General features: G+C 39.0%; 1 protein-coding gene across 1 annotated transcript in view; it reads left to right on the top strand.

The window, feature by feature from the left end:
- Nucleotides 1-16,568, top strand: part of LOC113159996 (carbonic anhydrase-related protein 10-like) — a 78,849-nt gene that overhangs the window by 1,369 nt on the left and 60,912 nt on the right. Inside the window, exon 2 of the mRNA XM_026357003.1 lies at nucleotides 6,432-6,506. Within this exon, the coding sequence (XP_026212788.1) occupies nucleotides 6,432-6,506 (75 nt within the window). The remainder of the gene's footprint in view (nucleotides 1-6,431; nucleotides 6,507-16,568) is intronic.

Consider the following 16,568-nt stretch of genomic DNA (forward strand, 5'->3'; position numbering starts at 1 on the left):
AGTAGTATAATGCTTCAAGCATCCCACAGTGAATATAAATAGCCCGGCACATGACTATCACTGCCAGCATGTCAGAGAGGCAACCGTCCATTTAGCTGCACGCAGAGATTCCCACAGTGGAATGAGACAGGACTTCAACAACACTTCTGAAGCTGCAAGCATTAACTTCTGCAGCACAGTCCCTGCTAATTTCTATGGAGAATCTTCTTGGGTAAACGCAGCAGGTAAGTTCACGCCAGCCGTTAAAATTTTGCTCTAATTCAGGGAAAGGTAGTTAACAGAACGTAAATGCATGTTTGTGGCCAGTGCCCAAGAAGAACAAAGCCAAAAAAATGTTTGACTTCTGCTTTGAAATAGTACAAAGGTGCTCAAGTCAGGGGATGTACTGTACTTGCCCTGGTCATTTGCCAGGTTTCACTTTCTCTTCTTTGAAAACTTGAGTTTTTGCACAGTGTGTTTGGGGTCGTTGTCATGTTGAAAATTCATCTCCTGCCAAGCATCTTGAAGCTACGAGTCATCTTTTCATTTAGTATGTGCAGTACTATGCAGTGTCCTTCATGCTGTCTGATCAGTCACTGGAGCAATTTCCCACAATGATCCAAAAAAGAAACAAATATCATTTGTTTGTCAGTGCAAAGTTGTATATGGGAGGACATAGTATATAGCTACATAGGCATTTAGGAGCAATTTATTTGCTGAGAAGATTTTTTTTTTATTATTTACTTGTATTGCTATGGATCGTTATTGATTATTCAGTTTGAACTTGGGTCACAGTGCTGTGAAAAAGTATTTGCGCCCTTCCAAGTAATTAACAAGTTAATTATTAATCTAATGTTACAAAGATAACCAGTGTAATGCAACATTTCACCCTCCCATGCTGTTCCTTTCTATGTCCCTGTGCATCATGTTATGATACATATATGATACATTGTTATGTATATTATCATATACATTAGTTTTACATGTTTTGTGACCGCATGTGTTTGACTCCTTGAAGAGTCTGTGATCACTGTATCTAAAGTGCCCATATTATACCCTTTTGGGGCTTAAAAAACAGGCACCCGAAGTTTCCTAAATGTGCCTGTACATGTGCCTGTCATGCTGAAAAACTGTCAGATCATAGTTGTGGGTGGTGTTTGGCCAAGCTTGAGCAGGGATTGGATCCCTGAGACTCGACAAAACACCATTTCGAGCACAGACTTTGAATGGACCATTCAAGGACTGGGTTCTACAAAAGCAGGAAATCTATAAAAAGGAGGGAATGCACTACAAAGATACTTAGTGTGTGTCTACATAAATGTGTACAAAAATGACCAAAAAGTGGAGTTTGCATAATAGGGGCACTTGAAACTGCAAGATTCTCACTCGATTATTGTCACTGTAATTGTAATGGTTCTTATGATAAACAGCAAACTGATGGAAGGAGCCTAAGCGGTCAAGCAAAAACATAACTACAAAATCTATGCAAACATGGGCAGACAATGGAAAAACCCCAACAAATATGGCTTGAGTACCACTCAAGGGGCTAATTATTAATTAATTGCTCAACTGGGATTATTGAGTTTTCTGTATATTTATGTATACAGTATAATTTTTAAGGGTCTTAAACCTTATATACAGTGAAGTGCCTCAATTTGACTTTTGTTGTGATTTGGCACTATACAAATAAACTAAACTGAAATTAAATTAAAAAAGCTGGAAAACGCTCAAGGACATAACAAAACCAGAAGATCAGAACACAACTGTAACAATGTCTACATTTGTATCTGCACTAATAGCTCTCAGTGGAAGGTTATTTTTCATTTTTCATCATCTGCAACATCTCTTGTACTATGTGCACGTCTGAATTCCTGTCTGTTAACTTTAGCTTACCTCCAATTCAAACGTTTCTAACCAGGTCTTGCCTTCCTTCAAACTGGCAGCACCAACTAGTTTGTTAAACCTTGTTTTGTTACGATCCATTGTTTTCTTGTTTTCTTGGAATTCTCTGTAACTTTTTTTTAAGGTGAAACTTCAGACCTCAAACATATTGTAACCGTGAACCTGGCTGGTGGTTTAGGCTATTTTGACACTTCTTCTTCTCTTTCATCTTTTCCCATCAGGGGTTGCCACAACGAATCATCCTTTTCCACCTCACTCTATCATGGACATCTTCTACCCTAACATTAGCCAACCTCATGTCCTCTGTTATAACATCCAAAAATCTCCTCCTTGGTTGTCCTCCTGCCTGGCAGCTCCATCTCCAACATCCTTCTACCAATATACTCACTATCCCTCCTCTGAACATGTCCAAACCATCTCAGTCTGACCTCTCTGACTTTGTCGCTAACACAGGCAACGTGAGCCGTCCCTCTGATATACTCGTTCCTTATTCTGTCTTAGGCTATTTTGACACTACCAATGACAAATCTCTCAGCTGGATGTTGCTGAGAGATTGAGCTTTTCTCTACTTTCCCTTGCCATGTCTCTGGGATGCTTCTGTCTCTTTGACTAAGTGACTGCACCTTGATAATAAATGGGACGGTCATTTTGGAACATTTAACAGGGTTCACTCTTATTCGGTACCACCTCAGGACCAATATCAAACAGTGTGGCCAAAGTCACAAAGAGATTATTCAATCATTCATGACTGTTACCTTTAATATTACATGAGATTTGACCTTAGACTCTTTCAGAGAGGGCTGTGTCTGTTCTAGAGAAGGTGCTGGTGGTAGTGACCAGTTCCACCAAGAAGTGGGTTGATGACTAACTGGTCCTCTGAGCTGCCGCGATCGACAGCTTAATTTTTGTTGTGGCTTGTCTTTTAGTATGCCTTCTGGCTATAAGAGGTAAGTCCGTGTAGCTGCTCTACTGACTACATGAGTGTACACATTGACTAATGCTTTAATGTGGACACACATCTGTCAAAGCCTTAGCTCAAAGCTTGTATGGTAACAAGTGTGCGAGTGCTTGAAGAGCTGTGCCATAAGTATACTCTACAGTAATCTGATTGTTTTGCCCTGAGTGCGAGGAATGCATTGTAATAATCTTAAGAATTACATCATAATATAATCATAAAAACAAACTATAAACAGTTTCTGTGCTTTATAACCCGCAAACAGTAACTGACTTAGGTATTAGACTGTTTGCTCTACACTATCGTTTACACTTAGAAATGTCATTGTTATCCATGAAAATTTTTTGACATTTCTTTGAATCTTGAATCTTGAATATTGAAAACATACATACTTGCAACTGTGCTAAATGTGACTTTAAAAGTGCCTCTTAAATTGCTAAAGTTGCATTAGCAAACACAAAGGAACACAGTACTGATGTTTGCTGACGATCATCCTCTGTATGCCTACATAGATAACTCATCAAAAAAAAGCATTTTTCAGCTATGATACTTATACTGATATTTGCAACATTAACGTACCAGTTTTATACGGCAAAATCTTCTTTTCTTTCTACAACGGGGATATTTCTTAGTGACCCCCAAACAGTAGTGTAATTTGACTTCATTATTAAAGCCTTTTGGTCTTTTCAGAAAATAAGGACTTGTGGCCAGTCTCTCTCACACTTGGATTTAGGGTTGAGGTTAAAACCAGATTTTATTTAGAGTTAGGGTTTATCACTTAAGTGTGATAGTTAAGGTTAGCTGCCATAACCAAGCTGAAAAATGTTAATGTTCTTGTGTTAATAAATGTGGGATCATAAACTTGAAAAGACTGAATGTCTGAGTTTATTACTGTAAGATTTAACCCACAAAGGTCACTGAAATAACTTAAAACTGACAAAAGTAATAATAATAAAAATGTACTAAAAATGTACTCATGAAAATCAGACACTGCTTTTGAGTTGTGGTTCAACAGACATTTTTAAAAAACAAACTAATGAAGCAGGCCTGGACAAAAATAATGGTACCCTTAACTTGATATTTTGTTGCACAACCTTTTGAAACAATCACTGCAAGCAAACAATTTCTGTAACTCTCAGGGAGACTTCTGCACTTGTAAACAGGTATTTTGGTCCACTCCTTGCAAGCAAACTGCTCCAGTTGTCTCGGGTTTGAAGGGTGCCTTCTCCACACTGCATGTTTCAGCTCTTTCCACAGATGTTCTATGTGATTTAAATCAGGACTCATAGAAAGCCACTTCAAAATAGCCCAATAATATGTTCTTAGCCATTCTTGGGTGTTTAAGATGTGTTTTGGGTCATTATCCTGTTGAATGACTATGACCTGTGACAAAGACCAAGCTTTCTGACACCAGGCAGCATGTTTTGCTCCAGAATGCCTTAAAACTCTTAAGATTTCCTTGGACCCTACACTGATTTAAGACACCCTGTTCCAGATGCAGGCCCAGAACATAACTGAGCCTCCTCTTTGTTTCACAGTGAACCACAGTGTTCTTTTCTTTGTATGCTTCATTTTTGCATCTGTCAACATAGAGCTTAAGTAACTTGCCAAAAGGTTCCTGTTTTGTCGTATCTGTGAAAAGGACATTCTCCTTTGTGGTTTGTCAATAAAAAATAGAAACATTCACTTTATTAATCCCAGAGGGAAATTGTAATGAGGCAAAACAATTACCCTCTGGGATTAATGAAGTTTTTTAAATCTTGAATCTTGAATCTTTCTATTTTTTTCACGATTCGCTTTCATCAGTGGAGTCCTCCTTGGTTGTCTTCTATTAAGTCTCCTTTGGCTTAGCAGTGACTGATGGTGTGATCTGACTCTGATGTACCTTGACTTGGATTTCTCCTCTAATCTCTATGGAGGATATTCTGGGTTCTTTAGTTACCATTTGTGTGTTCTGTCTCCTCCATTTGTCATCAATTTTCCTCTTGCGGCCACGTCCAGGGAGGTTGGCTGCAGTCCCATGGACCATAAACTTCTGAATAATATGTACAACTGTAGTCACAGGAACATCTAGCGGCTTGGAGATGGTCTTACAGCCTTTACCTTAAACATGTTTGCCTATCTTTTTTTTTCTAATCTCCTGAAACAACTCTCTCCTTAGTTTTCTGTGGTCCATGTTCAGTGTGCTACACACCATAATACCAAACAACACAGTGACCAATTTTCACCCTTTTAATAGACAGACTGACTGATTACAAGTTTGAAGACACCTGTGAAGCTAATTACAGGACACATGTTAGTTTAACATGTCCCTACGGTCAAACGATTTACCATCTTTTCTAGGGGTACCATTATTTTTGTCCAGGCCAGTGTCATTAGTTTGTTTTTTATAAAACCTCTGTTGAACCATACTTCAAAAGCTATGTCTTCAAGCTATTGCACCAACACTAATACCAGCCATTACACAGATCATCAACACTGGCACCTTTCCCACCTCGTTCAAGCAGGCTCAGATTACTCCACTGTTTTAGAAGCCTTATCTGTATCCCTCCCTTGTGGAGAACTACAGACCGGCCTCTCTTATTCCATTTCTGGCCAAGACCCTGGAACGCGCAGCCTTCAATCAACTCTCTGACATTCTTTCCCGGAACAACCTCCTCGATGTGGATCTGCGGTGATTGTCCCCACTAAGACGGCCAGAAATCTGGGGGTCATCATTGATGACCACGGAACATATTGCCACAGTCTCTAGGTAGATATCAACATCAGAAAGATCAGACCCTACCTGTTGGAGTACACGACCCAACTCATTGTTTAGGCGCTGATCATATCTCGTCTTGACCACTGCAATGCACTGCTGATGGGGTTACTGGCATCCACGACCAAACCCTTGCAGATGAACAAGGAAAACTCTTCAGCACAGTGATCCCACAATGGTGGACTGAGCTGCCAAACTCTGCACACTCAGCCACCTCACTTTCAATATTTAAAAAACTGGTGAAAACAGAACTCTTCCACATCTTTCTTTGCACTTAAAAAAAAGAAAAAAACTTTTCAGCTCTCTTGTACTTGCATCTCATGAAACAGCAACACTTGTCCCATTATCTACTGCAGCTGCAGTAGATGACGGCACTACTGTGGGGGTATCGATGTAGGAGGAACCCTAAGCCTTTTACCCTGAAGATACACATATATGTGTATCTAGAGCCTGAAACCAGAAATATCTGTAGGCTTGGATTTATTAGCTGACTTTCATGTTGCCAAACTGTAAGCCTGTTTATTAAACATGTTTTCAAGTCAAGCCTTTTGTTATGGAGGATACACATTATATGTATGTTGTTTCTTGCTCTACCCATTCATATTATCCTTACTGGCCATGAGTGTTAGGCATTAAAATATTTTTAGTAACATGTCTGGAAAACCCAGCAATCTAGTCCAGCAGTCTTTTCCTAAGTGCACAGTGGAGAAGGAAAATGCCCCAATCTTTTCTTTTATCACTGTTTACTGATCATTAGTTTTTTTGTAATATCACAGGGAGTGACATACTACATCCTAATGGATTAACTTATTTAACTTTTCTCTTTTCTCACTCCAGCTCAGCCAATTACATCCAAGCTTGATGAGGGTTGGTGGGCATATAAGGACGTTGTCCAGGGAAGCTTCGTTCCAGGTAATCCACTATCACCTACCTCATATACAACAGGGTGTAAAACCATCAAATGGTCGGCTAAACTGCTAAACTGGCCGGGAATTTGCACTAATAAAAGAAATAATGGATTCTTAGATTGCTGTGTAAATAATTGAACATCAAGTGGGGGGAGTAGGCTATTTTAACATGAAGGAACAGCAATCCCTACTGTCAATGACGATCAGTTAAACTTCATTCAGTTAGAGGCTGTGGAGAGATGCTGTGGGCTAGATACTCACCCAGTGGATGTTTTAGATTAGTTTGATGGAGCTCCTTTAACTAAATGTTTGTCAAGCTTTTACATGCACAGGGGGAAAGCACTTACTAGCTTGTTATCCTGTTAGAACAGAGCAGTCAACATCTGATCCCTAGTCTTTACTGCATTTTACAGTAAGTCCACTTGATCAGAAACAGTCCCAAATCTATTATTCTTTCCCGTTCAATAATGCGACTAGAATAGTTTAATATGGTTTTCTTATGTTTTCCTTCCAGAGCACTTCTCTTGTCAATTCTATTGGATACTCTGTTATTTTATAATAACACAAAATGAAGCAGATTAAGTGCAGCTGCTGTTTCTACTGTATGGATGAAACAACTCAACATTTATGACTTTTCAGATTGTAACTGAAATCTATGGTGTGTGTATGCAAAGTTTCATGGCTAAATGCAAGAAGGACATGCAAGCTGTGTGCCCACTGTAAATGTCTACCCTGGTTGTATCTTTAGATAAAGAGCACCTTCCATCAGGGCGTATGATGCACTTCTATCACAAGATCCTTTGGGGGAACGTTTGAGGACAGCTGCCTTCTTTTTTTGTATTAAGGCATGGTGCAGAGAAGAGCAATGCCTGTTTGTCTGAAGTTCATGTACAGGCATCGGTGATGCCAAGAGACTGAGTCTTTACCTTTACATGTAGTGTAGTAGTGAGATGTTAAAGATTTCTAGGGGAATTTACACAATGCACGTTAAAGTTGACGATATGTTTGGAAAACTGTTGCACTGAATCTAAAAATATGTGCATCATGTCTGCATCATATGCATCATGTCTTTTTGTAACAAGTAACATTGGTCCACTCCAGCTTTACTGCACTGCAGAGTATTGCTCAGATGGCAACCTAATCTAATGATCTCTTTACTCACCAGGGAGGAATATTGTCTAGACAACAAACAAACCTTGGATTGAAAGAGAAGTATTTGGAATAGACAGGGTTGGATGAGGAGGAACTTTTAGAGAATCAAACTCAAATACAGTATCACAATTCTGTCAGGGGCAGTGATCAGTGTATTAGTGATGAGGTTTTGGTTGAAGTGGTGAGCATCTTTATGCATTTACACCACGTTATCACATGCAATTAATTCAGAGACTGAGACTGTACTTTGCATATGTCAAACAGGACAAATGTCAATTTTATAATTCCTTCGGAAAGATTACTTTAGATTTGGACTTTCATGCAAGAGCAAGTGTCTTACTTACAAACGCTTCATTTGCCATTTTAGAATGAGACTGAAATATTTCCAAATGAGCTGTGTGTGTGTGTGTGCTCTTGTATAGCCAGCACAATGAGGACTGGTTTGAATGATATACCACAAGGACATTTTGACAAAAAGGGGGATGTTCCTCACTTTCTTACCCTTTAAAGGGCTGTTAAGACATTATTTAAGACTTAAGGTTAGAATTAGGTTAAGGTTTAGGTTTAGGTTAGGGGTTAGGGTTAGGGAATGCATGGATATCTTTTGAATACAATCTTTTCCACCCTCATTCTACATTGACTCTTTACCTTTGCCCCTGCTTTGTATTAGTGCTGTGCTAGCACAGGAGAAATGTCTGCTTCAAGTTGTTTTTGGAAAATGAAATGGGAATGCAGTGGCTGATGGGTGTCATCTCATGCCTACATTTTCTGTGATCCCCTTTGCCGCTACATGGGACACACAAGCAACTGGCTGAGATGAGAGGGGCTGTGGGTGTTTTCAGAAGGAAAATAGTGAGAGGTGGGTGTCTTTCAGCTTCAGAGCAGAAATAGAAACAGAAATCACTACTCCCTCTTGAGTTAGATTACTGTGAGATGACCCAGCGGAGTTTGCAGGAAGAAGAAATGATGCAACTTCAATGTTCTTTGCTATAAACACACAGGTGCTCAGAATGATAGATAAGAGGAGTTCGAGAGGAAGGAGGCTTTCAGTGCTGCAGTTGTTTGCCCATGAGCTGTGACTCTGTGCTGTAAAATATAAAACTAAATATAATACAAGATACAGAATGTACCGAAGGGGCCATGGAACCCTGGAGAGTATTTGGCAGGCGTAGACAGCAGCATCTCTGTTTCACTTTGTAGGTTCATCCAGAAGCACCCACTGAGACAGGAACACTTCAGGTTCACCTGGTTACTTATAGGTCTCGATCCCTGCGCCAAAGCATCTGCTTGATACTTAAAAAACAGTGCAGACTGACAGAAATTTAAAGTGTGTGAGATATTCAGTTCAATTCAGTTTTATCTGTATTGTATAGCACCAAATCAGTATACAGTATATACAGCAGTATACTCTTTAATAAGAGACATTTTGACCTGTTCAAAGGATTTTGGCTATGTCATCATGCCTCTCACACATGTATTAGTGTTAATGTGTAGTGTAATTCTTCTACATCTAGATACAATAACATTTTTACCTTTACAATCCTTTATTACATTTTAAATTTATAAATTTTCCAACTCTACCCATTGTTTGCAACTCGTGTGAATTTGTACCTGAATTTGTAACAGGTGGTTTGTGACTATATTTTATCGTCGTAGGCAGAAATGTCTACATTCACAATAAAGCCAGTAAAAAGACCTTATGTTACTTACTGTGATCACCTATTTTCAGAGGTGACAAACTCAGTACTCAAGTACAATTGTAAATACTAGTAGAAGTACCACTTCAAATTCTTTACTCAAGCTAGTACATGCCTAAAATGTACTTAAAGTACTAAAGGTCTCCACTAAGAAAATGATATATATTAAACAGCATTATAAGGCTGATGATGATCTAAACAGACACCAATATTATATATGCATTTATCAGATCTTTATTAATTTTGTACATAGAATCTGAAAATATCAGTAGAGCTGATGACGCAGTACAGGTGTTGTCAGGACCCTTTTTACAGATTTTGTCAGAGAATGTTATGATCATAAAATATTTATATGATCAACACTGCAGTGCAGCAGCCTGAGGATGAGTAGTTGACATGTAGTATGTACTGTATGAGCTGCAAACGTGTCACCACGTCATTAGTCTTTTTTTCTTTCCTACTCCTTCAATGATTGTTCTCCCTTGCTGCTTGGATCAAGAACATTTCCTGTATTGGCCAATTTAAGACATTAAATGTATTACTAAGTACTTATTTGAAGTCTCTCATGTACATATAGGAAAAAAAGAACTTTGAGTGGGGCTATGGCCATTGCTTCAGTGACTACAATGTCAGCAGCCATAACAGCGCCAGAAGGTGACAGATCCGGGGGACGTTAGCCATAAAATATCTGATACTACTCTCATCTCTTTGTCTATCACTGTGTATGCACTCTTCATTCTCTCTTTATGTCAAATCTCTTCCCCTCTTTCTATCTTTCTTTGCATCAGGCTGTAAGGGGCATCAGGTTCATCCTTTAGTTGTGCAGTTCTTTTGTATATTTGATCACATCTGTGTCTTGTTCTCTCCCTGTCTCCTTTATCTTTCCCCTCCCCTCACCTTTATTCTCTGTCATCTCCTCTACCCTTCCAACTCTTCACCTCCTTCTCTGTTCCATCTATCCCCCTGCTGTTCATTGTTGGTCCACATTTTCTTTTCTCTTTTCTCTTATTTCAGAGAAAACACACACACACACCATCCTTGTTATCCTTTTCATTTCTCTTCTCTGGCTCTATTCCCTCCAGCTCACACTTCCTTCCAGCCTGAATGGCCCAGAGAGATGTTGCTATCATTCGTTTGAATTTGCTTGCAACTTGAGTCCCATTCAGAGCCTCTGATGAAATCCTGGCTGAGCAATGTGGTCAGAGATGGCTTAGATGAAATTGGTTCCTCCATCAGCATTTACTGGACTTGAGAAAAACAGTCAAAGGTTCGATTTTGTTGGTCATGCTAACCTAAAATATGACAGTAACAAAAAAACCTTCTTCCCAAGCAAGCTTAAAGGGGGAGATCACATCAACCAGACAGAAGCTCAGTGCTTGTAGATAAGGTTTCTACTGGCATGGGGGCAATGAAGGTATTCATAGCAGTCTTTTAAATTGTATAATGACCTAAGTATATGCAACATTTAGTAATATTATTACGTTAAATTTAGTTAATTATGGTGACATGAAAATGAAGGCAAATCCTTTGATTGCAGGGTAGAAATATTGTTACAGCAAGAACAACAGTCACAGCTGTTTATTAAAATAGCATCACCCATACTGCTATTACAATTCAAATATAACAAATTATGTGATGTCTTAATAAATCTCTGCTAAATCCCTGCTTGAGCTAAAAAACAAAAAGAAATCACAATAAAACCTATTCCAGTTTGTCTTAGGGCGGGGATATAATGTCTGCTTTTGGGCTGTCCCGGACAAAACAAGCTTTAAGATTGTGTGGTTGTGGTTTCAAAACAATGGTCCCGTGTTATATTGTTAAAGATTTAACACAGAACCCAAACAGCCTGAAGTGATTCAACCTATTTCTAATGTAGAATCATTACAGTACGTATAACAGACTTAAATAGAGCCTTCAGAAGCAGATATCCATATTGAAACTAACCTAGTTCCTTCATAGAACCAGGCAACGCAGGTCTTCTCTATTATGCTTCTTCTCCTGGATTGGAGTGTGCTCCATGTAGCTTTTTACTTTCATGATGCCGATGCTGTCACAGTTCCTGCTTATCTCACTTTTTCCTTTTCAGTCCGGTCCTCTCCCAGATTCAAGATTCAAAAAACCTTATTAATAATAAAGGGTTTTGCCTTGTTACAATTGTTCTCAACACAGACAGAAAGAAAGGGAACCACAACCAGAAAAGATCCACACCAACACAAATACAGAATAACATCAACACAGAAAACTCAAAATATAATAATATATATATATAAAAAAAAATGTATTCCCCACTCGCTCCTTCCTTGGAGCGGTCTTATTCCTTCATGTTCGGGTCCTCCACCAGAGGCCTGGGAGCTTGGGCGCCATGCAGCTGACCTGACTCACCGGGGGCAACTTGGGGTTCAGTATCTTGCCCAAGGACACTTTGGCATGTGACGTGGCAGCCGGGAATCGAACCACAGACAACTGCTCTACCTATTGAGCCACAGCCACAGCCACCCTGAGCAGTGAGGCCACTGCAGTGAATCACTTTAAAACTGAAGATGGACGTATATAGACTGCTACCTAACCCTGGGTGTGATTTACAGTTTGAAGCCATGTGTTGCCATTTGAAAGTGTCCGTTTGCCAGGTTAGCCTGCTGAATGGAGACAGTAATGCTAATCTGCTAATGTGGATAACATTAGCCTCTCTCAGACTGAAGCAGGAGAAATATTCAGATTAATTACACAGCAGGACTGTCAGGGTGTCATAGAGAAGTTGTGTGGATCATTTATGGGATTAATAGGTTGGACGGTGGTAAAATAGACGTTTATGTAACATTGTTATAATGTGGAACAGATGAGTTTCTGCACACAGACAGGCCCTGACGGCACAAATGGGAAAGCAGCAACCCTAACTCTAAAAGGACAGAGTCACTGTATTTGTTTTCTCTCAAACATTTGTTTTAACTTCAGCACAAAGTTTCACACCGTGGAGCTGCAGTGACGGTGTTCTCAGGTGGTGCTTTCCAAACAGCACTAACTTCACAGCTGCTGCTTGTTACACTGGAAACTTTACAGAATGTAGTAGATTGAAATTTATCATAACACAAGTTCAGCTCAACAATAAATATTCTGTTAACTGTATTCCTTTGTTCAATCTGAAAATGAAGGATTTTCTTTGCACTGATTGTTTCTGCACGTTGGAGTAAACAGCTGTTTTCTGTACAGGACAGCACATCACAACAATGAAGGGTTACCTGCCAGATGCTTTAGATAAAGTTTTCAATAATTACCTGTTGCAACCTTGGCAAGTTACTTTCAATGTTGCTGTGAATTTTTCTGATGTCGTATTTCATAAAATATACATTTTAGCTACGGCTCTCCCAGCAGCTGTGTTGGTGAGAGAGTTCAACACCTATAAAAGAAACATCAGAGATGTCACCTGGACCTCGAGGTCCAGATTTAGACTAAGCGGCTGTTAGGGAATCCGATTCAGCAATCCCTTCACTCTGTGAAGTTTCTTATGTTCTGTGATTTAAGGATTCAGCTGTTGTTACACTGTGTTTCTGAATGCTGACAGATGTTTGTTATTTTATGAGGGCAGAATGAACAGACACACCTTTTTGATGGAGTCCACCAAGTACAGCAGTGTATATATGACAATTATAGCTATTCACTCAGTTAATGGTGTTTTACAGAGTTGGCACAAACACTGTCAATATTACAAACATACACATTTTTTCTCCTTTTTAGTTTGTCAGCTTCTTGTTCAACATGACAAACAAAAGGCTTCGGAACGCTTTGTTCACAACAAATGTGCAGCTACTTCAAGTGTTGTAACTTTTATCATCAGAAAATTGTCTTCAGTTTGCTGTTAATGACAATTTTGATTTGTTTTATCTTCACTGTACTTTAAGACTCCCTGGTCCACCATGCATTACAATAGCATATGCTCACTGACCACAAGCAAAGCCATCAACTGGAGACCCTTCCTTCAAAGACCAGGGAGGAAAAAATGCTGAGCCAAACTAATAAGGACTGAGCTGCAATCCTCTAAGGTTTATATTCCTTTATTTTTCATCAACAACTCCTTTGTAATTTACATTTAGGGTTTATTGTAGCTTTAGTTGAAATAAAATATGTAAATTCTACACTCTTTATTTAGTGAAGCACACAAAGAACGAAAAAAATACCAACCAGTTTGTGTGTGTCTCATATTACAGAGGGTGTGTGGAATATAAATCATCTTTGAGAAAGTTTTTCTGGACCTGTCACCAGAGACAGGAGCAACCAGACGAGCACAAGGTCATTGCCACCTGAGTGTCTTGATCCAGTGGGATCTGGCTTGGTGTGAATCTATGAACCACACTTGCTGGAATAGCAGTTTATTTAGATTACATTAAATTTTAGTCATTTGGCAGACGCTTTTATCCAAAGCAACTTACAAGGGTAGGCAGAGTAAGCCTAAGGTCCTGCCCCTACTGGAGTTAGGCCACAGCTGGGATTTTAACTCCAGTCTCCCACATTGAAGGTAGTGATCTTACCACTACACTAACCAGCAGCTTATTTCCTACATGCAGGGAGGCACTAGCACTACAGGACTCTCAAACCGTGGAAACCTGAGAAAATAAAAAAAAGGGGTTAAATCTGTTTTAGGTCATCTAAAGATCTATCAAAGTTGTGTCACCATCTCTTTTAGTCTCCAGCTCTTTACTATTCAGTGCATACTTGAGTTATCAGTAGTATATTTTTATAGCAATTAGTGATTTATTCGCTAAATTTAGTGATTTATTCCCTGTCTGTGTCCACAGTTTCTAAAGCTGGTCCTCAAAGACCCCCCTGCCATTTTAGTTTTCCTACTATCTCTTTCCTCCCCACAGCTGATTACCTGGATCAGGTGTGTTCAATCAGTCCGAAGCTGGAAGAAAACATCTGATCCAGGTAATCAGCTGTGGGGAGGAAAGAGGTAGTTATAAAACGAGCAGAGCAGGGAGTCCTTAAGGTACAGGTAGTACCGTGTAAGTGCAACTACTGGTGATGTTAATAAAAACTTCACAATATTTGTAAAATGTCTGATATGATTTCACATTTAGCTGATATGTCTCATGTTATTTTTATCATAAAAACATAAAAAATAATTCTTATACTGTGGACACCCTTGCACAATTTTGTTGAAAGAACTGAGCTAGGAGCAGTATTAAGGCAGAAAGCAAGCTGAATGAAGTTCAAAATCATAATCGACAAATATTACCAGTTAGAAATACATAACCAAGATACTTAGAGCCAAGCTATCATAATGATTCACTACTTACAGTTGTGTTATTACGAACCAAGATGCAAACAAAACAGAACAGAGAAAGTAATAGAATTAGACCGCTAGCGTTAGCCACACCATATGTCCCAAAATACGATTAGTTACATAAACGTGTCAACTAAATGTTACCTAACCCTAACCCATAAACGTCCTGTTCTGTCAAAATGTTTGTTCGTCAGTTTAAACATTGTTTACAGAAAGTTAAATAATGGGTGGTAAAAATAAGTTGGCTATATGTATGTGTACAGCTGGTTATATAACCAACTTAGACCAGAGCTAAAGTTCTAATAATTTGTTACTATAGTGTTTCAATTCAATTCAATTCAGTTTTATTTGTATAGCGCCAATTCACAACAGAAGTTATCTCAAGGCAATTTACAGTGTAAAGTTTAAGACCTTACAGAAAATATTTATACAAAAAAAATTAAAAAACCCAACAATCCCATTTGAGCAAGCTTTGGGCAACAGTGGAGAGGAAAAACTCCCTTTAGAGGAAGAAACCTCCAGCAGAACCAGGCTCATAGTGGACGGCCATCTGCCTCGACCGGTTGAGGTGAGTGGAAAGAGGAGAGAGAAAAGAACAGCAGGCAATAAGACAACAACAAGCAGCAAGAACATTGGGCAGGTCAACTGGATTCTGGAGATGTACAGCTCCAGGCCGAGGATACCTGCAGAAAAGTACAGAGAGAGAAAGAGAGGAGGAAACACAACTACAGGAGAGAGAAGACACAAAGTTAATGATGTGCAATGGTGGACTTGCATTGATACAGTAGAAAGGAGAGAGGAGAGGAGCTCAGTTTATCAGTAGAGTTCCCCCAGCAGACTAAACTATATCAGCATAACTAAGAGATGGTTCAGAGTCACCTGATCCATCTCTAACTATAAGCTTTATAAAAAAAGAAAGTTTTAAGTCTAGTCTTAAATGTGCAGAGGGTGTCTGCCTCCAGATCCTGAACTGGGAGCTGGTTCCACAGGAGAGGGGCTTGGTAGCTAAAGGCTCTGCTGGGAAAATATGCTACTATGAGGTCTTTAAGATAAGATGGAGCCTGATTATTAAGTGATTTATAAGTGAGGAGAAGAATTTAAAATTCAATTCTGGATTTTACAGGGAGCTAATGGAGAGAAGCTAATGTTGGAGAAATATGATCTCTCTTGCTAATTTCAGTGAGAACTCTGGCTGCAGCATTTTGGATTAACTGGAGGCTTTTTAATGAGTTATTGGGACAAACTATTAATAATGAATTACAATAGTCCAGTCTGGAAGTAACAAATGCATTGACTAGTTTTTTCAGCATCACTTTGGGACAGGATGCTCCTAATTTTACAAATATTCCTCAGGTGGAAAAAGGGCAGTTCTAGAGATTTCTTTGATGTATGAAGTGAAGGAGATATCCTGATCAAAGATAACTCTGAGATTCCTTACAGTATAACTTGAGGCCAAAACTAAGTCATCAAGGGTGAGAATGTAATTAGACATAGTGTCTCTGAGATTTTTAGACCCAAACAAAATAACCTCGGTCTTGTCTGGATTTAGGAGAAGGAAATTGGAGGACATCCAGGCCTTTATGTCTTTTAAGCAGCTTGAAGTTTGACTAATTGATTAGTTTCTTCTGGTTTCAAAGTTAAGTATAGCTGCATAACAATGGAAATTTATAGAGTGTTTTCTAATATTATTGCCTAAAGGGGACATATATAAAGTGAAAAGAATTGAGTCCAAGCACAGAACCCTGTGGAACTCCGTAGCTAACTTTGCTGTGCACTCATCATTAACATGTATGTGTTACCAACCAAAAATAGCTAAAACTAACCGTGTGCAGCGTTAGCCACATGCTACACTAAACATGGTTAGTTACACAAACTTGTTTACTTACCTTTCAGAACATTCTGTTGGAAAGGTTTGTACATCTGAATTGACCTGCTGAAA

This window comes from Anabas testudineus, chromosome 8 (assembly GCF_900324465.2).
Source record: "Anabas testudineus chromosome 8, fAnaTes1.2, whole genome shotgun sequence".
Classification (NCBI taxonomy): Eukaryota; Metazoa; Chordata; class Actinopteri; order Anabantiformes; family Anabantidae; genus Anabas; species Anabas testudineus.